This window comes from Bufo gargarizans, chromosome 4 (assembly GCF_014858855.1).
Source record: "Bufo gargarizans isolate SCDJY-AF-19 chromosome 4, ASM1485885v1, whole genome shotgun sequence".
Classification (NCBI taxonomy): domain Eukaryota; kingdom Metazoa; phylum Chordata; class Amphibia; order Anura; family Bufonidae; genus Bufo; species Bufo gargarizans.
In genome coordinates this window covers 288,214,670-288,235,621 of record NC_058083.1, presented here as the reverse complement: position 1 = coordinate 288,235,621, position 20,952 = coordinate 288,214,670, and the positions used below count along the sequence as shown (strand labels likewise).

The window sequence follows — 20,952 nt, the reverse complement described above, 5'->3', positions numbered from 1 at the left end:
GCAAGTCACAGACTACTGCATCGTGACCCCTTTGACAATCAGAAGGTGCGAAGTCACAAAGCAACATTGCGAACTTCATGTTACCGTGTACTGTAGCCCCTGCCTTACTGAACTGCATTTCCAGGTTGAGGCATCTCTAGTGCTATATATTTTCTCATATTTGTGTGGAAAAACTGAATGTCTTCAACAAACAATATTTTCCCAGAAAATATGTTTTCTCCCCGCCAGACCACTTTGTGGCTAGCAGCTGCCTTACAACAGCATGTATTTTCTTGTGGCTATGGGTGTAACCTCTATACAGCTATGGCAGCAAAGACTGATAGATTCTAATTTGCTGGTAAGACATGTCTATAATTTTATTCTGTGGTGTCTTACATTGAATAAATGCTATCGATATGAAATTGTAACTATATCTAATATGAACCAATTACCATATTTTTCAGACTTATAAAAGGCACCTGTCCATATGATACACCCAGGCTTTAGACAACAAATAATTGGGCAAAAATATTTCATACTAATGTATCTCAGCATAAATAATGTGCTGCCTTTATTTTATGGGTCATTATCATTATTGCAATACAAAATATCTACCGTACATTTTTAATGTTCTACTACTTTTTCACAATAAAAACACTTCGTTCTTTTTGCATCACCTCATTCAGAGAGCTATAACTTTTTTTTATTTTTCCATTGTACAAAATGGGATAATTTTTGGGGTACATACGACACTTGATTGTTTTGTGGTGATAGTGAGCAAAGATTTCTTTTGTGACTGTCACAAATCTTTTCCATCTGTCAGAAATATATTAGATATTCCTCTCCAGTGATAATCATTATCGCTATTACTGAAGCGTGTATCAGGTGAAGCAGTCTGACAATTTAAGATTTTACAGTAGGGAAAGATAAGGACAGTGTAAACTGTAAACTTCATTGATGTTTGTGTGTGGGGGGTGCAAGTGTTTGTTGAGACTTATTTGACACCGCCATCCGGATGCTAGTAAATGTCTGGGTCGTGGCATCAATAAACAGTCTAATTAGGCACAGAGGGGTAATTAGATGAGAAAGCACTCATCTTCTCACTCCTTTTCTCGAAAAATAAAAACTATATGTGACAATGTTCAAGATCTGTGTCTCTCTTTCATACAACCTGTGAGCAGGTCCCCATTCCCCTCCATTCCTCCTGCTCTATCTCAGGTTGTATAACAGCTAGAGATGTTTAGCCTTATTTTAAAGCAACGAGTCTAAGGTTTAAAACAAGACGGGATAGCCGTGCTAGCTATCATACAGCCGTGATATTGGTTGTTAGTAGCTGTGCCCCATCCCCCCATGACTTTGAACTAGAATTATTTTTCTTGCTAAAAAAGTGTGCCAGAAAAATATGGTAAGCATCCTTTTGGACAACACAATCAGATTACTAAAATATGACAGTCAGTTAACTGGACCATTACCTTGACTAACATTTATAAAAATAAATTAAAAAAAGTATGAATTTGCAAAACATTTCTCAAAAATAAGTTAACTTTAGTTTGAAACAGTTCAGAATGTAAAGGTTCTAAGCCAGGGTTTCTCAACGCCGGTCCTCGGGAGCCACCTACCAGTCATGTTTTCAGGATTTCCTTAGTATTGGGCAGGTGATATAATTCGTGTCCATGCATCAGGACTTACCACAGGTATTCATTCTGTGGGATATTCTCAAATCCTGACCAGTAAGTGGGTCCCGAGGGCCGGAATTGAGAAACCCTGTTCTAAGCAGAAGAATTATACGTTGTTGTCTGGCTGTGACCCCAGAAGTTTATGTCCATTATGTATGTAGCTATACAGGATTGACCATCAATATAAAGTCCTAGTAAACCTCTTTATTATCTGCAAAAAAACTTTAAGTAAAGCCAGGTTCTCACAGATTAGTGTTTTTATTTATTTTTTTATAAAGTGCTGAGTTCCACACATTGCTCAGCATGGACAGACTGGGATGTCCCACTATTCAGAACTGAAAAAACAGTAATACTTGTTGTGCTCAATCAGTATAAAAGACCAGGTGACAGCAGCGATGTTCAGTTTCCCCCCATTTGCCAGAAACTGTTTGCAAAACTTACTGCTAGATTTTCATTTACACCAGCACTGTTGTTGGCATTGACCCAATGTTGATTAAACTCAGGTTGGGTGACTGCAGAATGCCATGTGCAAGTGTTAATCAATAAAAATACCGATGGCAACCTGCAGTCAGCCAACTTGAGTTTCACCAACAATAGGGCATTTGATGATGGGTGTGTTACACCAACAACAGCAGGACAAAGTACTGATATGAATGAACAACAAGAACTGCAGAGTTTCTGGGATTTGGAGGAGAACTGAACTTCACTTCTGACAAGTGCTCTTTGGTACTGGTTGAGCGCAACAATTATTAGTGATTTTTAGACTTTTAAGAAAACAAAAGACATTCTTTATTGTTGTAGCTGCTGGTAAATCCACAATTGCTGTTTATACGTTTTATGAAAACTACTTTTAGAACAGCAAAACACCTAATGCAAGATCCAACATCTACAGGGTGTTACTTAGATGGTGAGATGTTACTTTTCATTGTTCTATTGCAAACAGTTACCATCACTGAAACCTGACCATTTTAACCAATGCACAGAAAAGTAGAGAGAAAGATCTCTCAGTAGCCGTTGCTTGTGACAGCTCTTCAAGATCATTTAAATGATACTTGTAGCATACTTATCTGTGGAGGATGTCATGTGTAGAGATAAGACTATCGTAGTTTATGTTGTATCTAAAAATATGGTTCCTTTTTATTAAATAGGTTTTCTGGGAGTAGAATATTGATGACCTACCCTCAGGATAGGTCATCATTATCTGATCATTGGGGTCCAACTCCTGGTACTCCTGACGATCAGCTGTTTGAAGAGGCTGCAGCTGAACGGTGGCGGTCCTGGTTGAACTCTACAATCAGATACTTATGGCCTATCCTGAGAAAGTCTCTAAAGGGATTCTGTCACCTGGATTTTAGCTATAGAGATTTTCACACCATCACATCAGTCTCCAAGATTTAGTTTAAAATTTACTAGTCTTACTCCCATCTGTCCCGACATTTAGGGTAAATATCGCTTTTGTTAATATGAAAATTACCTCTATAAGGAGCCCAAGGTGCTATCCCTCGTCTGTTGGAGCCCAGCCGTGCCCATGATCTTGGAGCCCAGCACCGCCACTCTGTTAATTATTCACTCCTGTCCTCGCTTATTTTGTTTTTCCTGTCAGCAGCCTCACTGAAGTAAGCACGCATGCGCCAGCTGTCTGCGCACTTTGTTCGACCCGGAAAGGATGCGCACTTGCTTACGTGAGGCTGCTGCCAGGACACCCCGTGGGCCCGGACCAGTGTAACCATGGCGCATGCGCAAGATTACAGCACTCTGGGAAAAAAAATAAGCAAGGAGAGGAGTGAATAATTAACAGAGGGGTGGTGCTGGGCTCCAAGATCATGGGCGCGGCTGGGCTCCAACGGACAGAGGGACAGCCTCTTGGGCTCCTTATAGAGGTAATTTGCATATTAATAAAAGCGATTTTTACCCTAAATGACAGGACAGATGGGGATAAGACTAGTAGATTATAAACTAAATCGTGGAAACTGATGTGATGGTGTGGAAATCTCTATAGCTAAAATCTAGGTGACAGAATCCCTTTAAGGTTCTAAAGGGTTGAGCTTGGGGATATCCAACATTGATAGAATACTATTATATTTAATATTTTTTTTATAAAATACAGTGTTCTAGTTCATGTAAATGAAAGTTGATAGCAAGCCAAGTTTATCTTCATTCTTGCATGCATTTCTATATGCATAGCTTGGAAAATAGACAATCAGAAATGACAGCAGCCGCCAACATTTGTTCATTATGTCATCTGCACTTACAGACATTTTACAATTTTCAGCTGATTTGTGGTGGCCATTTTTTTTCTTTTTTCCAAAATCGATAACAGGTGGAGCAGCCATATTGGTTGTCTCTTTTGTAAGCTTTACAGAAACTGACAATAAACTATTATTTGAAAAAGAAGATATCCAGCAGTTTTTCATGCTTAACGATGTTTATTCCACAAACCAAGTGTACAGCGGTAAAATCCTCAGAGTACAAGCCCCAATACGGTCTACGCGTTTCGAACCATGTGGTTCTTAATCATGACCTTCACAATAAATTTCTGAGGAAGCATATATATAGGAGTGAACATAAAAAATCCCTCCCCCCTTAAACCAGCTGGGCGGTGCAAACCATCCCAGGTGTTACAATCAAAAGTGCTAGCAGAAATTTAAATGCATGTCACTGGCTGCCTCTCTGTCTCCCTCCCTTTTCAGCCAAAAATCGGTGGGACAATCCCCCCCCCCACGATCTGTGTCCACCCCCAATCTGTGCCCCCCCGATCTGTGCCCCTGCACCTGAAGCTGTCTGCACTGTGCACATTGAATCAGCCTGCCCAGTGCACTGATGCGCCCGCCCCCTCCCCGCCCCATACATTCAGTGACACCCCCCCTCCCTTTCCAGCGCTGCCCCCTGCCCCCCGATACAGTTTGGTCCCCCTGCTGTGTGTGATGGCGGCGGCTCCATTCCTGAGCCGCCGCCATGAGCAGAGTGTCAGCTCTATGCTGACACTCTGCTGTAACCCAATAGATGCCGCGGCAGCGGCATCCATGGGGTTAATAGAGGGAGGGGGCCCCCTCTCTCCACCATCGAGGCTGCTGCGCTGCGATGGCAGACCCGATGATTGTCATGGCAACCGGACGCTTTGCAAAAACGTCCGCTGTTGCCACCTACAGGGCATCTGATTGTATTACACTTTGCAATGCAAGAGCATTGCAAAGTATAGTACAGCCCCACTAGATCTTCAAGATCCAAGAGGGACTTGATAAAAAAAAAGATGTGAAAAAAATATAAAAGTAAAAATAAATATATAAAAATGTAAAATTAAAATAATAAATTGCCTTATCCTATGAAAAATGAAAAATAAAAAAACTACACATATTAGGTATCACCGCGTCCGTAATGACCGTCTCTATAAAGATATCACATGATAGACCCCGTCCGATAATCACCATAAAAAAAAAAATGTGTAAAAAAAAGCCATTTTTGTCACCTTACATCACAAAAAATGCAACAGCAAGTGATCAAAAAGGCGTATGACCCCCAAAATAGTACCAATCAAACCGTCACCTCGTCCCGCAAAAAATGATACCCTATTTAAGACAATCGCCCAAAAAATTAAAAAGCTATGGCTCTCAGACTATAGAGACACTAAAACATCATTTTTTGGGTTTCAGAAATGCTATTATTGTGTAAAACTTAAAAAAATAAGAAAAAGTATACATATTAGGTATTGCCACGTCCGTAACGATCTTTTCTATAAAACTATCACATAACCTAACTCCTCAGATGAACGCTGTAAAAATAAATAAATGAAAACTGTTCCAAAACAATTTTGGGGTCACCTTGCCCCATAAAGTGTAATAATGAATGATCAAAAAATCCTATGTACCCAAAAATTGTACCAATAAAAACCTCAACACTTTCTGCAAAAAACTAGCCCCTGCACAAGACGATCGGCAGAAAAATAAAAAATATATGGCGTTCAGATAACCAATCCAGCACAATCTGCCTTCCAAAAACCGTATGGCATTCCGTTCCTTCTGCGCCTTGCCGTGTGCCCGTACAGCAGTTTACGACCACATGTGGGGTGTTTATGTAAACCGCGGAATCAGGGTAATAAATATTGAGTTTTGTTTGGCTGTTAACCCTCAATGTGTTAAAGAAAAAAAAATTATAAAATGGAAAATCTGCCAAAAAAGTGAAATTTAGAAATTTCATCTCCATTTTCCTTTATTTCTTGTGGAACGCCTAAAGGGTTAACAGTTTGTAAAATCAGTTTTAAGTAACTTGAGGGGTGTAGTTTCTACAATGGGGTCATTTATGGGGGTTTCCACTATGTAAGCCCCACAAAGTGACTTCAAACCTGAACTGGTCCATAAAAAGTGGGTTTTGGAAATTTTCTTAAAAATTGTAAGAATTGCTTCTAAACTTCTAAGCCTTCTAACGTCCTAAAAAAATAAAATGACATTTCCAAAATGATGCCAACATAAAGTAGACATATGGGGAATGTTAAGTAATAAATATTTTATTAGGTATGACTTTCTGTTTTAGAAGCAGAGAAATAGAAATTTGGAAAATTGTGAATTTTTTCAAAGTTTTGGGTAAATTTGGGATTTTTTCATAAATAAAGGTGAAATATATTGATTCAAATATATGACTATCATGAAGTACAATGTGTCACGAGAAAACAATCTCAGAATGGCGTGGATAAGTAAAAGTGTTCCAAAGCTATTACCACATAAAGTGACGCACGTCAGATTTGTAAATTTTGACCTGGACACTGGGGCATCAATGACCCTTGGTCATGAAAGGGTTAAGCACGAAAAACTGAGGTGCTGGATATCTTATTTTTCAAGTATACGGGTCTCTTCCCATCCATGCACTCTCCAAATTGCTGATGCAGGTGAGCTGGACTTTTTACTATTGCTTAATAAACTATAATTCTATCAACATCATTTGATGAGAAGTTATAAAAATGGCCATTATAATTTAAAAGACGAATGTAGGCAAAACTAAAACATAATTACCCCCCAAAAAATTAGTGATGGCTATTGCTTTAACTGTTATGAAATCTGTAGTTCAGAATGAATCAATGTAAGTAATCTCATATAAAATGTAACAGGCAGATGGTGTGGACCCTCTGTACCAACTAACCAGTTTGACTATGGTCTAGTCCTAAGGGTGTTATCCTGGGGATCCCATGGTTTTCACCCTTTAACCCCTATACAGGAATCTGGTCATTGCTGCAGGGGACCCACCAGGCCGCTACCTCTTGGAATAGTCCTGGTGTAGATGACAGCTGACCCAAGGGTGTCAGAGACACCAGTGTGAAGCATCAAAGGGTCAGGTTATACTTGCAGTCGGTAAACGGGCAGAGATTTGGGCAGGCAGAGTTAAAGCAATTCTGTGAAACTAATCCGAGGTCAGGACAGGAAACAAACAGTAGACAGGCTATGATTGATTAGCGGCAGAAGTTCGGTACACGGGCAGACAATCAGAATAGCACACATTCACTGGTAAACTAGAAAACCTAAGCTCAGGCAAGGAGTGAGAGGGCAGTGCAGCATTTATAACAGAAGCTGATTAACAATTAGAAGCAGTAGTGCAACTACACACCAAGGAGAGGAGGGGTGAAGTGACAATGGCAAAAATGGGAGTAATAGTAAGTCAGTGAATAATATTTCTAATAGAAGTAATGGAGTAGGGATGGACAGTATGAGGCATCATATTTGGGTCTTGTATTGCCTGTAACTCACCATAGACAATGTTTTTTCCAGAGTACTGCTATTTTGTCCAGGAAAATATTTTTTCTTCAGAAGAATCATGTCGTCCACACCTTCTTTACGAACGTCACTGATGATTTCAGTCACTTGTTTGTTCATGTTGATGTGATATCCATCTATTCTAGACTGAAAAAGCAAGGAAGTATGTTGTCTGAAATATGTGAGGAGATGAAATGCCAAAAGCAGTAAAATGGGTAAATCAGAACTGGAGATATCACCGATACGATAAAAAAAACACCAACTTCTCCACAGCCTTACAAGGAACACTAAACTGTGTGATATTGTAGATAAGATAGGCTTTAGGATTATTGTTGTATAAAAAGTCATTAAAAGGACATGTAAGATGTAGAAACAGTACCACTTCTATGGGAGTTACGGAAACAGCGTGGCATAGTGAGCTTGGCTGTTTCCGTGAACCTGTTTAACTCTTAGGCTGAATGTGGCAGTCAGCAGAACCCTCATTCTAGAGGCAGGTGTGGTTTCTGGACATTTGACCTGCATCTATTATACATTTATGGTCCTCCAGATTCCATTCATTTATCAGTTGATATAATATATAACAGAAAACAAATACGAACACAAATGAGAACCAAGTCTTATGTTACATCACAATATATCATATGCATAGAGCACCAATAAGTCACAGATTCTGTCCCTTTCCATACTATGTTCCATGAGTTAAAATACAGTATGCAGAAAGAACACTGTGATAAAACAAGTGATAAGAAGCAGGGTGTATGTCACACAACTTTTTACTGCTAGCCCTTTATTAGTCAATAGGATGTTTGCTCCAGTTAAATATTCTTGGTTTTAACAGATGAAGACTTGCTTTTTAAAAGATGAACACTTCTAGCAAGCTCTTTTCAGAATGTAGATACCTAAGCTTTCAGAAGACTTTGTAGACTCTCTGTTGAGATTGCCATAGGGAGTAGTTTGGGACCACCCGGTGTGAATTGGTGACCATGTAATAATACAAGATTGCATTGAGGTAGCCAAAACAGGAGCTGTTCTTTCGGGCTAAGATGAACCATGGATATCTGCCATCTAGAACTAGCTTTATAGAAGATGCAGCGGTTTAGTTGGAACTGTTCTAACCTGAGTTGGGTCTGACCTATGGTATGTTCTACAGTATGTTCAGTAAGTTCTAAAAAGACACAAAGTCATCCCATTATCCACAATGACATCTTCCGAGCTAACTACCCACTGCATAACAAAGACATAGACAATGCTGTCCTCACCTTCAGGGATACACATGCTGCAAACAGAGACCTGACTAAGGCCTCATATTCATCTTGTACTTGTTTTTTTATGGTTTCCTTGGAATTCATCATTTCTTCTTCAGCATCTTGGAGCTTGGTTCTAAGTGCAGTGATTTCAATGATGAGTTCATGGCACATGTCTGGATTCTGGAGAACAAAATGTTTCAGAAAAAAAAAACGTAAAAACATAGGACCAGGGTTAAGAGCATAACTAAAGGCTCTTGGGCCCAGCTGCACGAATTTCACTTGGCCTCCCCATCACAGCTGCTGCCCTATTTAGCTAGGCCTCTTAAGTGACCCATTGATGCAGCACTAGCCCAAGGAGCAAGAGCCATGTTTGCTCCCTACCTCCCAAAGCAGGTTTAGATACAGCAACTCTGTGTTAGCTATGGTAGTATAGCTCTATATTGCAGCCATCAAATAATGTTCAGATACCAGTTCCACACAGTAAAAAGTTAATACAATACAGCTACATCCAATGACTTACATGTGACATCTTTGATTGTAGTCATCTGTTTTCCGATCCTCCTGCTAACCTAAATGCCCCTCTCATTGCCCTTATATACTAATAGTGACCCATCCCTCTTTGTGGACATACCCAATCTGCCCTTCATTTGGCCAATTTTATCACTACTTTATAGGGGTTTTGTTTGCCTTCTTCTAGAACAAGGGTCCCAAACACATACCCATTGGGGTCTATGTAGCCACTGAGGAAGTTATCTGCGGCCTGCTAGGTGATTTGGGGTCTGTATGAATTTGGGGGCTGATCTGTAGTCTGCATTAATTTTGGGGTTTGGTATGGAGGTCTGTATTGATTTTGGGGTCTGTCTAGATGTCTGTATGAATTTTTGGGTCTAGTCTGGGGGTCTGTATTAATTCTGGGGTCTGGTCTGGGGTCTCATGTGGGGTCTGCATTAAGGGAGATAAATATACAGTCAGGTCCAAAAAATTTTGGGACATCGACACAATTCTAACATTTTTGGCTCTATACACCACCACAATGGATTTGAAATGAAACAAACAAGATGTGCTTTAACTGCAGACTGTCAGCTTTAATTTGAGGGTATTTACATCCAAATCAGGTGAACGGTGCAGGAATTACAACAGTTTGCATATGTGCCTCCCACTTGTTAAGGAACCAAAAGTAATGGGACAGATTAATAATCATAAATCAAACTTTCACTTTTTAATACTTGGTTGCAAATCCTTTGCAGTCACTACAATCTGAAGTCTGGAACGCATAGACATCACCAGACGCTGGGTTTCATCCCTGGTGATGCTCTGCCAGGCCTCTACTACGACTGTCTTCAGTTCCTGCTTGTTTTTGGGGCATTTTCCCTTCGGTTTTGTCTTCAGCAAGTGAAATGCATGCTCAATCGGATGAAGGTCAGGTGATTGACTTGGCCATTGCATAACATTCCACTTCTTTCCCTTAAAAAACTCTTTGGTTTTGATGCCCCTACTTTATGCTCACACTGCTGGAACTCTCCTAGAACAGCTTACTGATGTTCAGTAGCTTTTCTTTGGTTTATTTATTTTCTGTATATTAATGTACTTTTGTATTTTGAAGAAAAATGCAATAAAAAACATTTGTTCATAAAAAACTCTTTGGTTGCTTTTGCAGTATGCTTTGGGTCATTGTCCATCTGCGCTGTGAAGCGCCGTCCAATGAGTTCTGAAGCATTTGGCTGAATAGGAGCAGATAATATTGCCAGAAACACTTCAGAATTCATTCTTCTGCTTTTGTCAGCAGTCACATCATCAATAAATACAAGAGAACCAGTTCCATTGGCAGCCATACATGCCCACGCCATGACACTACCACCACCATGCTTCACTGATGAGATGGTATGCTTAGGATCATGAGCAGTTCCTTTCCTTCTCCATACTCTTCTCTTCCCATCACTCTGGTACAAGTTGATTTTGGTCTCATCTGTTTTTTATCTGCTCATTGTAATTGGGATAATGAGGGAATAACACACACCTGGCCATGGAACAGCCGAGAAGCCAATTGTCCCATTACTTTTGGTCCCTTAACAAGTGGGAGGCACATATGCAAACCGTTGTAATTCCTACACCGTCCACATGGTTTGGATGTAAATACCCTCAAATTAAAGCTGACAAACATGTTGTTTGTTTCATTTCAAATCCATTGTGCTGGTGTATAGAGCCAAAAATGTTAGAACTGTGTCCATGTCCCAATATTTATGGACCTGACTGTACATTTGGCACATCAGATCACACTGCCCAAAAAAGTGTTGTATATGAGAATAGCAAGCACAAAAAATGCCAGGATGGTGTTTTATAACTATGTTACACATGCATCTGCCATTTTCAGCTTCATATCTTCTATGACAGTTCTTATAAATGTCCCTCAATCTGCTACTATATAGAAACTCTATGGTTTCAGTCGATAATGTAGAGAACTCTATGCAATTATGCATTTTATATATATATATATTTAGTTGACTGGGTGTTTCTTGAGGGAGTTAATGACAGACCAGCTTGATTACAGCTTCCCTTCTCCTGGTGGACTTTGACCTGTTTGTGTACTTATTACACCATGCTGCCTGGCTTCATTTTCAGCACAATGATTAATGAGCAGAAATGGTTTTATAGGGCTATAAACAACAGATTCAAGGACAATACACATTCACTTATGGTAGTTACCTACTGTATGTTTATTGGGTAAATAACATATACTGTATAAAATACATTGAATATATGTAATAAGCTTATTATGTTATTTTATATATTATTAAGCAGATTAAAACTTTGTATATGGTTTGCGTTTTATATAATTAAATTATCTACAGTATGTTTATTAATTGCTATGTTAAATAGGGACCTATGAGGGCCCTTCACATTATAAATTTATATAGTTGGTTAAAATATAAATGTATGGAGGGACATATGCACAAGTGGAAACGTGCTGAGAACTTATATAAATGATAAAATTAGTAATGTGCTTTCTAATGGTCCTTAATCCAATCAATAATCTGAATGTAATATAAATGTTTGCCAAACCCATGGTCTGATATAGTGCAGTTATTGGTGCTTGCAACCTTTTTCTTCTTTAAATAGATTGTCCCATGAATAATATTCTACAGTTTTCAAACCAGCACCTAGATATGAATATTTTTATATTTGCATGTAAGTAAAAATGTAATACAGCTACTGGGCACCACCTGCTGTTTTCTCTTTTTCTAATTTCTCTGTCCTGCTCACTGAGATGGAAGCACATGCTCAGTTCCATCCTTCAACTGCCAGTAGCTGCAGCAGAAAGGACACACCCTCTGATAAAGGACACATCCCCTAAACTGCCAGCTTGAAATATTCTAGCAGAACAATTGGAGTACTGAATGGGGGATCTCAGGATCCATGTGAGGCACGGAACTGATTCTAGCTTTGTTAGAAAAAGGTTGTCATGTACTAGATTAGGCATGATTTTCATTTTTTACATGAAACATGGGACAACCCCTTTAAGATGTGTTACAGCATAGTAAAGATCCCAGGGCTGACTTTCATGTATACCCTTTGTATGTGTGCTATGTGTAATATTAAAGGTCAGAGTTCCAGAACAAGCTGAATCATACATTGTGGTGCTGGCTACAAACCAGGAAAGTGGCCACATTAGCTGCGATGTAGGTCAGGATTTGCTAGAGAAAGAATGTGAACTCTAATTACATGAAAAGCCAGTTTAAAATAGTGTCAGGTGATGTTAACACAGCAGTGAGGCAATACCTCATACCTCTGGAGCATGCATATACAGTATCACTTCATGTTATTTAACGACAAGCAATATGGTGTACTAAAGTGAGAAATCATTAACTATAACAGCCTGTTATATAGATGGGAATCCTAGACAGACCTTTGTACATTCAGAATGCAAGACGCACCATTATTCTCTAAAAGACTGGCAGTGAAGAATTTAGGGTGCAGATATACAGCCCCATTCACTTATCTCACCCACCTCATCGAAGCCAGCTTCAGCTTTCTTCCCTTCTCTTTTATTTCCAAGCAACTCCTATAAGATGAACCATAATAATATACAAAATGCAAAAGGCATTCTTCATACAATGGTTTACATATGAGAAGGTCAAGTCTAGAATCAGCATGTTACTACTAAAAATGTAATTTAACACATTACTCAAGTAAAAAAGGGGTTTCCTGTCCTTTCATATTGATGACCTCTCTTCAGGACACCCGGCACCTCTACCGATCAGCTGATTCACTGGTGGAAGTCTATACTGGACCTACACAGCGCCAGCCATTGTGTAGTGGACAGAGCTGGTTACTGCAGTGCTGCTCCCACTCCAGTGATTTCTGGAGCCAGTGCAGAGTGTTGGACCACGCCAAACAGATATAGACAGTGGCGTTGCGAGAGGGGTGCGGGGGGTGAGGGCCGCACCGGGTGACACCAGCCACACTGGGTGACACCAGTCTTCAAAAGCGCAGAGTGCTCAGGTGGCTCAGCAGCAACAGTGCACTGACGTCACACGCAGCGCTGCCCTGCAGATTTGCGGCGGAGAGGAAGAGAGACTCTGAGGAGCGCTGCCGAGTGCCGAATGCACAGGTACTGGTAGTAGTCGACTCGCTCATTGTACTAGCTGGCCAAGACTGTGCTGTTGCTGTGGCCGGGCCAGGGACTAGGGGAGGGAATGAATTTATTGCTAAAACTGAAAGGGGGGAAGGTCAAGGAACAAGTCTGCTGTGATTGTGAAACTTGAAAGGGGGGAAAGACCGTATGTGAATGGCTACTGGGCTGGCGCTGCTGAAAGGGGTTAATTATAACTACTGTGGGAGCAAAGGGGGGAATAATTAATTACATTGAAGAGGGGACTGAAAGGGGTTAATAAATACTGTGAATGGGGGACTGCTGAAAAAGGGGTTAATAACTACTGTGAAGGGCCTTCACAGTAGTTATTAACCCCTTTCAGCAGCCCCCTCTTCATAGTTATTTCCCCCTTTCAGCAGTCCCCTCTTCACAGTATTTATTAAACTCAGCAGTCACCCTTCAGTGAAGGGGGGACTGCTGGGGTTAATAACTACTGTGAAGAGGGGACTGCTGAAAGGGGGAAATAACTATGAAGAGGGGGCTGCTGAGAGGGGTTAATAACTACCGTGAAGGCCCTTCACAGTAGTTATTAACCTCTTTCAGCAGTCCCTCCTTAACAGTATTTATTAACCCCTTTCAGTGTAGTTATTTATTCCCTCTTTTGCTCCCACAGTAGTTATAATTAACCCCTTTTAGCAGTCCCAGCAGGGGACTGCTAAAAGGGGTAAATAACTACTAGGGGGGGGGGGGGGGGCTTGGGGGGGGGGTGACACCATTTTCTACTGCACCGGGTGACACCAGCCCTAGCAACGCCACTGGATATAGATGACCTATCTATCCTGATGATAAAAATAAAAGAACTGAAATACGCCTTTAAGCTACATTTCCAGGAGAGTGCATACAAATGTGAGGTATAAGAGAGATATAGAAGTAGAAAAAGAAAGACAGGAATGAGCTGATAAAGAGAAAGATAAATATATAAATGATCAGGTTTCTGATGTGAAATACTCCTGCCTGTCCATATCTCACATTATTTCTAATCTGATAAGTCCAATGTTTGCTTGCAGTGTAATGTAATGTACACACCTGCTCTTTCTGATACAGCAACTGGTGCTCTTGTTGTAGTAGATTTTCATAAAACATGGAGTACGATTCAAAGTTACTCTGCTCTCTTGCCATTACGTCACAAGCCAGTGATGTGAGGCAGCGTTCTAAATGTTCCTGGCTGAATGTAACCTAGAATTACAGTAGCAAACATTTAGCAAAGGAAAAGTGAGAGTTGTAGTAGTCTAGAGCACACAAATAATATTCATGTCCAATTATACATCAAAAATATCCATAAATGTGAAAAAGAAAATAATAGGAAAATAAAGACCCAAAGTCATATTTGCCTAAGATGACACATAAATAACCAGTCCTGTGGATTTCTGCAATATAGGACTGCTGCATCTGGTAAAACACGAATGACTGCTTGTGGGTTGTAAAGCCCCGATCCTTAGGTGGCTATGAATGTCGGTCATGGTGGTGTTCCCTACTGTCCTCTGAAGGCAGCATGTGGATTGGGTAGTGGGGGATTAGGGTGCTACTACTGTCAGCCTAAGTATTCAGCCGGAAGTCTATAGCCTTCATAAACCTTACCTCAGCAGAGTTGCCCCGATGTTCACTCATTAGCAGGTCCACAAATTTTTCAATAATTTGTGGCCGACCAGGTGAAAAGTTCTCCTTCATAACTGGCTTCTTCCAAAGCTCTACATACAAATAAATGTATAAAGCAAAGTGAAATGTTAACTGAATAGATGGATTTTATTCTACTATCTGCTATGATATTTCTTGAGTAATTAACACAAATATGGTGTTTGCATTTGTGAATACATTAATTTGCAATCAACTTCAGACTAAAAAATTAGCAGTCACAAAAGTGAGTAAATATGTAGGTTGGCATTGTCATTGTGGTTGGCGCCGCTGCTTTGCAGCACTAGGTTCCTGGACTTCATTCTGAGATAACATCTTTATGTAGTTTGGGATACAGCATGGTGCATGTCTCACTAAGGCTAGTTTCACATGGTCTTTCTGGATCTGGAATTGCCAGAATCCAATGCATCCCCATCCAGCCTGGCAAATATGCCAAGAATTGGCTGGAACAGCCTGCTGGATCTCACAATGCTAGTGTGAAACTAGCCTAAGAATGGATTGCTGCCTGTATCTATATTATTCCATGTATTCTTCCTGAGTTTACATGGGCTTTCTTGGGTCCAGATAATGAAGATCAGTGCCCACCACCAAAATAGTGATCCAGAATCCCATAACCTTAAAGGAAATGCAAAGAACGCCCTAATGGCTCCAAACATAGTATACATTTAACAAAAATCCTGTATCTTCTTCAACATAAAATCAGCCATTTATTAGGATATGATGTTTAGAAATTGTACCCGAACTAAGGACTGATTGTATCTTGAAGATGGTGCATTTCATAATGTTACATTATGTTTCGTTGACCTCTAGGTTCTTCCCACATTTCAGATTGTCTTGCTATTAGTAAAGGCCCTAGAAAATTAGACTGTAAATGTGTGAATTTTCATCAAGTGCTGTGGAATATGTTGATGCTGCATAAAATACAGCCATGAATAGTATATTATTTTAGATTTTAAAATACCAGCACATATAGTCCAATGAGCTCATCTTGTAGGGCTATAACCTAAACACAGACTATGGTTCTACATACAAGATTTGATCCATTTCGGACATAATGATACATATTTTATAAATAAAAACAGATTAATATAATCATTATGCATGGAGGCTAGGACTTGAGGATTTAGGAAATACTTCCTAGATGTACCTGTTGGAACTCCTCTTCCTTCTCTTGCTCTTTCAGATATCAACCGTGTCATCTCCTTGGCAATTTTCCTTTGCATATCATGTATCATGTCACTTTCAAAGCTTTCCATTATTTTCTGAAGCTGTTCAGAAGAATGAAGTATGAATATTATGGGATTGATATTTTACTAATGAGAACCTGTAATCACAGAGTTGCCATATTCTTACCTGACGAACTCTAACTTCTATCTCAGAAGATCCTTTAGGAGGAAGCACAACCTGAGATCTCAGTGTGAGCCCTTCAAACTCCTCTTCTTTCCCCATTTGCCAAGCAATGGCTTTCATGGTGGGATAAAATATTTCATCTCTACAATAAACAGCCCATAAGTACAAAGTATTATGCAGAGTTGTATCTCTTTCTTGTGCCAAGCAGAATCTAAAGAACATGCATATTATAGCTAGAGAGCTATAGTTCATCTGAGTCCTTGAAGCTGCTTTAGAAATGTAGTATCACACAACACCCATTCACATGGTCTTTGAAGGCTCCAATCTCCTAATTATGATATCCATACATGTAATGATATAACTGAAACTAAAATGATTGGTTCCAACCAATGGAAATCATGACCAAGCTGCCCACTACATGAGGAGAATGATTAACCTGATGAAGTGGGCGGTCCACCCACAATCGTGTTGTGAGTAGCAATAGGTTATCCAAGACTATTAAATGCCCCCCATATGCCTGGGCCCCTCACAATGAATATACTTACCTGGATCCCCACTCCCTGCGCCACTCCTGGTGCCCCCTCGCCTCCGCTGCTGCTTCTCCCCATGCGCGGATGAAAACATCTGGGGGGGGGGAGCAGCCAATGGCAGGCAGGGACGGGGACAAGCTTCTCTAGTGTCACCCTCGACGCTAGGGAGGCTTGTCCCCTTCTCTGCCTGCCATTGGCTGCTCCCCCCTTCCCAACATCGGATGTTTTCATCATCCGCGCATGAGGAGAAGCGGCAGTGCGGGGACCAGGAGCCGCGCAGGGAGCCAGGTAAGTATATTCATTGTGAGGGGCCCAGGCATATAAGGGGCAGTTAATATTCTTGGATAACCCCTTTAAGTCCCTTGAGGTGACAACCAGAAGATACAGTCATGTCAGTGGCCTTAGCTATCAATCCATACCTTCAGTGTATGTGATTTGTATTGTTAATCTGGTATACAGAAACCATTTTAAATAGGTGTCCACTAACCTCTAGATATTGCTTTCAGTACTTAAAGGAAATGGTTTATCAGAAAATGACTTATTGTTTAAATCACATTTTTATGTTTAACATATTTTTAAAATAATTTTTTATGATGTTATTTGTAATTTTCCATGTCGACATATTTAAACAAAATCCTGCAGTTTTCACATTGGCCACTAACCGTAATAATAGGCACCACTTTTTGGTTTATACAGCTCACTTTACTGCAGTTTTCTGCTTATCTATACACAGAAGTGATATCATTACAGGCAGGATTACAATGACTGATAAAACAGGATCCACCATTCACAATAGGTGTTTGTCAATTCTTATCTATTCTTTCCTTGTACAATGACCTCTGCACAGGGCACAGAACATGCCTAGAGAACTCTCCCATAGAAGTCACTGATGTCCCCTCCTGTCTATTGTGTCTATGCCCATGTGGCTGCAATAAAGCAATTTTCTTAATACTTTCTAAATGCTGTTAAGAACAGCTCAGGTAAAATGGCCGCCCCCATAATCATGTTTAGGAAAAAGAATAAATAAATCTGTAATCAGAAAATAAAAAGTGATAAGATATTTTTTTTATGTGTTACTATCTGGTTTTAACTGGCAGAAAAAAAAAATGTGTGACACATTTGTCATAGTCGTTACCTCTGGCTGTGACCTTCTGTCTATGCTCTCGCTGCAGCTCCGTTCCTGTGTGTTTGTGGTTCTTTATGGGTTAACTCCCCTGTGTGCCTATTAGGAGTTAATCCTCTGTCTGCTCCATGGGTGTGGCCTCTCTGCTGCACCCATGGAACCTGTATATAAGGCCTCTTTCACACTACAGTTTTTTGCGTTCCGTATACGGTCCGTTTTTTGCGTTCCGTATACGGTCCGTATACGGAACCATTCATTTCAATGGTTCCGCAAAAAAACGGAATGTGTTCCGTATGCATTCCGTTTCCGTGTTTCCGTTTTTCCGTTCCGTTGAAAAGATAGAACATGTCCTATATTTGGCCGAGAATCACAGTCCGTGGCTCCATTCAAGTCAATGGGGCCGCAAAAAAAAACGGAACACATACGGAAATGCATCCGTATGTCTTCCGTATCCGTTCCGTTTTTTGCGGAACCATCAATTGAAAATGTTATGCCCAGCCCAATTTTTAATATGAAATTACTGTATACTGTATTTGCCATACGGAAAAACGGAACGGAACAACGGAACGGAAACGGAACCACAACGGAAGCAAAAAACTGAACAACGGATCCGTGAAAAACGGAACGCAAAACACTGAATGCAACATACTGTAGTGTGAAAGAGGCCTAAGGCTGAGGTTTCCTCAGTTCTGTGTCAGCTCTCCTGGTGTGTGTTGTCTTGTCCTGCTCCTAGTTTGTACTCACTCTCCCATGCTGCTGACCCATGGGATCCGTGTCTGTCTGTCTGTGCTATGTGGGTTTCCTACTTGTTCATTCAGTCCTCTTTCCTGTGTTCTGTTATCTGTTCTGCCAGTTATGTTTTAGTCACCTAGTTTGTATTCATATCAGGGGCGTAGCTATAGGGGGTGCAAAGGTAGCAGTCGCTACCGGGCCCAGGAGCCTGAGGGGGCCCAAATACCCTTGTGCTGCATAAGAAGACACACAAAGCACTGAGGGAAGGGGGGCCCAAGTCTAACTCTTGCACCAGGGCCCATGAGCCTTTAGCTACGCCCCTGATTCATATGTCTCTGTTCAGCAAGCCCTTGCTGCACCTTTCTTTGCAGCAGAGTGCCATGGGCAAGGCCATGCAGTTTACTACTGGTGGAGATAGTCCTTCTCTGCTCACTGTCACTCCTGTTTCCTTGCTATGAACTCCTGCTTGTGTTTTTAGTTGCCTGCTTGTATTTGCCTGTTTGTTATGTTTGCCTATGTACCGTCGGTACCTTCTGGTACCTGTTGTCCGTTTGCTCCTGTTGTCACTGGCTAGTTCACGCTCCAGAGTGGACCCTGGCAACTCCCTGCGGCAAAGCCTAACCCTACCATCGGGGGCCCTAGTGAATACCAGGAGTTGCTTAGTCATGCCCCTCTGGATTATTACTAGACAGTGGCTCAGTGGGGGTTTTCCTCCCACTGTGCAGACGGTACATAGAGCTCTCTATTTCCCTGTGTTTCCCTCCTTGGATTCTGTTTGTGCAATAAACTCTGTTGTGTCTGTACCTGATTTCCATTTGTTTATTGCTTGACGACGCGGAGTTCTCTCCTGGGACCTCCAACTCGTGACAACATTTCCATTAAATGACATAATTGTATACTCCACTTATGTCTACTCACCTGTAGAGTTCACAAAACTGTCTATATAGGCACACAGTGTTAATTTCTTCCACTTCAAGTTTGTCTTTTCCCCATTGCTCTTTAAAAAATTCCAGCTGTTTCCATAAAATTAAAAAGGCTTTTAGCAATGTAGATTCTGATATTGGATCCTGAGATGTGGATTCCAATTTTGATTCAGTTTTCAGTGATTGTTTTTCCCCTATAGGAAATAACTCGACTTGTAGCTAGAGATAAAAAAAATTCTACTTAATACATTGCTCAAATTATGTACATGGGGCTTCAACATCTAACTTCAGCATTAATCAATGACAAATGAGCAAAATCATCCCAGGAGAAAAGTAAAAGTAAAAATAATCCTTACACCTTATACGGATACATGTGAGTTCAGGTCAGTTAAACCTGTGGTTGGGCCATGACACATTCGAGTAATATAAACGTATGATACACCCGGAACACAGACATGTGTATCCAGCCTTAGGGTAGGTTCACAAGCAGCTGGTTTGTTGTGACTGTGACCGAATAACAGTTCCATATATTACGATGGAATTTTTTTTCTGCAGCCTCTATGGATTTCTGCAACAAAGAATTGTTTTCATCGGAAGATAAGCTTTAAACCATGTTAAGTCGGCATCTTCCAACTACTTTTACTGCTCAGAAATTACCATTCTGCTAGAGCCAGTGGCATGGCTATAAGGGGTTCAGCGACTGCAGTTGCCACCGGCCCTAAAGTTCTGTTTCTGAATTAACTGGGGCCTGTGTTGTTAGGCAAGACTACCTGGGTCCTAATTACTACAGTAACTTTTTAAACTTTTCGATTTTTATTCGTTTTTTTTTCAGTACAAATCAATATGTCAAAATAACAATCAATGAGATGCTGTTCGAACATTACATTGAATATAAAAGAGAGAATTCAGCGCTCTTGTGGTTTGTACAATCTATAATGATGTGATAATAAACAATCAATATTTTTACCGGTTAATAGAAAAATGTGATCCTTAAGACAACAGTAAACATTGTAACATGCAAAGAAGCACGATAACTAAAAAACAAAACCAGTGACCGTGATATGCCAGAGCCGCCCATCTACCTCCCCCCCCCCAAACACTCTTCAGTAGTTTTCCTGTAGAAAGGTAATTCTGTAATACATGTTCACAAGAGTATCTGTGGAATGTGGGAAGCATAAGAGTATGTACACCATAATTCCCATCTTTGTACTACCTGCAAACTATTTTTATGTGAAGTGACGTATATGCATTCATGTTGCATGTATTTATTAACTAGGGCCACCAGTTCCGAGAGACTGGTGACCGCTGTTAGTATGCCCACCACTACCCACCGGTGTGTGTACGGAAGGTTCTCAAACCCAATAGAGAATA

The 20,952-nt window shown here is 40.5% G+C and overlaps 1 protein-coding gene across 1 annotated transcript in view; it reads right to left on the bottom strand.

The window, feature by feature from the left end:
- Positions 1-20,952, bottom strand: part of LOC122935381 (coiled-coil domain-containing protein 162-like) — an 83,359-nt gene that overhangs the window by 32,021 nt on the left and 30,386 nt on the right. The window contains exons 9-16 of the mRNA XM_044291152.1: positions 19,577-19,800; positions 16,277-16,415; positions 16,071-16,191; positions 14,870-14,979; positions 14,318-14,467; positions 12,647-12,700; positions 8,653-8,820; positions 7,388-7,540 (exon numbers count right to left, since the gene is read on the bottom strand). Of these exons, the coding sequence (XP_044147087.1) occupies positions 7,388-7,540; positions 8,653-8,820; positions 12,647-12,700; positions 14,318-14,467; positions 14,870-14,979; positions 16,071-16,191; positions 16,277-16,415; positions 19,577-19,800 (1,119 nt within the window). The remainder of the gene's footprint in view (positions 1-7,387; positions 7,541-8,652; positions 8,821-12,646; positions 12,701-14,317; positions 14,468-14,869; positions 14,980-16,070; positions 16,192-16,276; positions 16,416-19,576; positions 19,801-20,952) is intronic.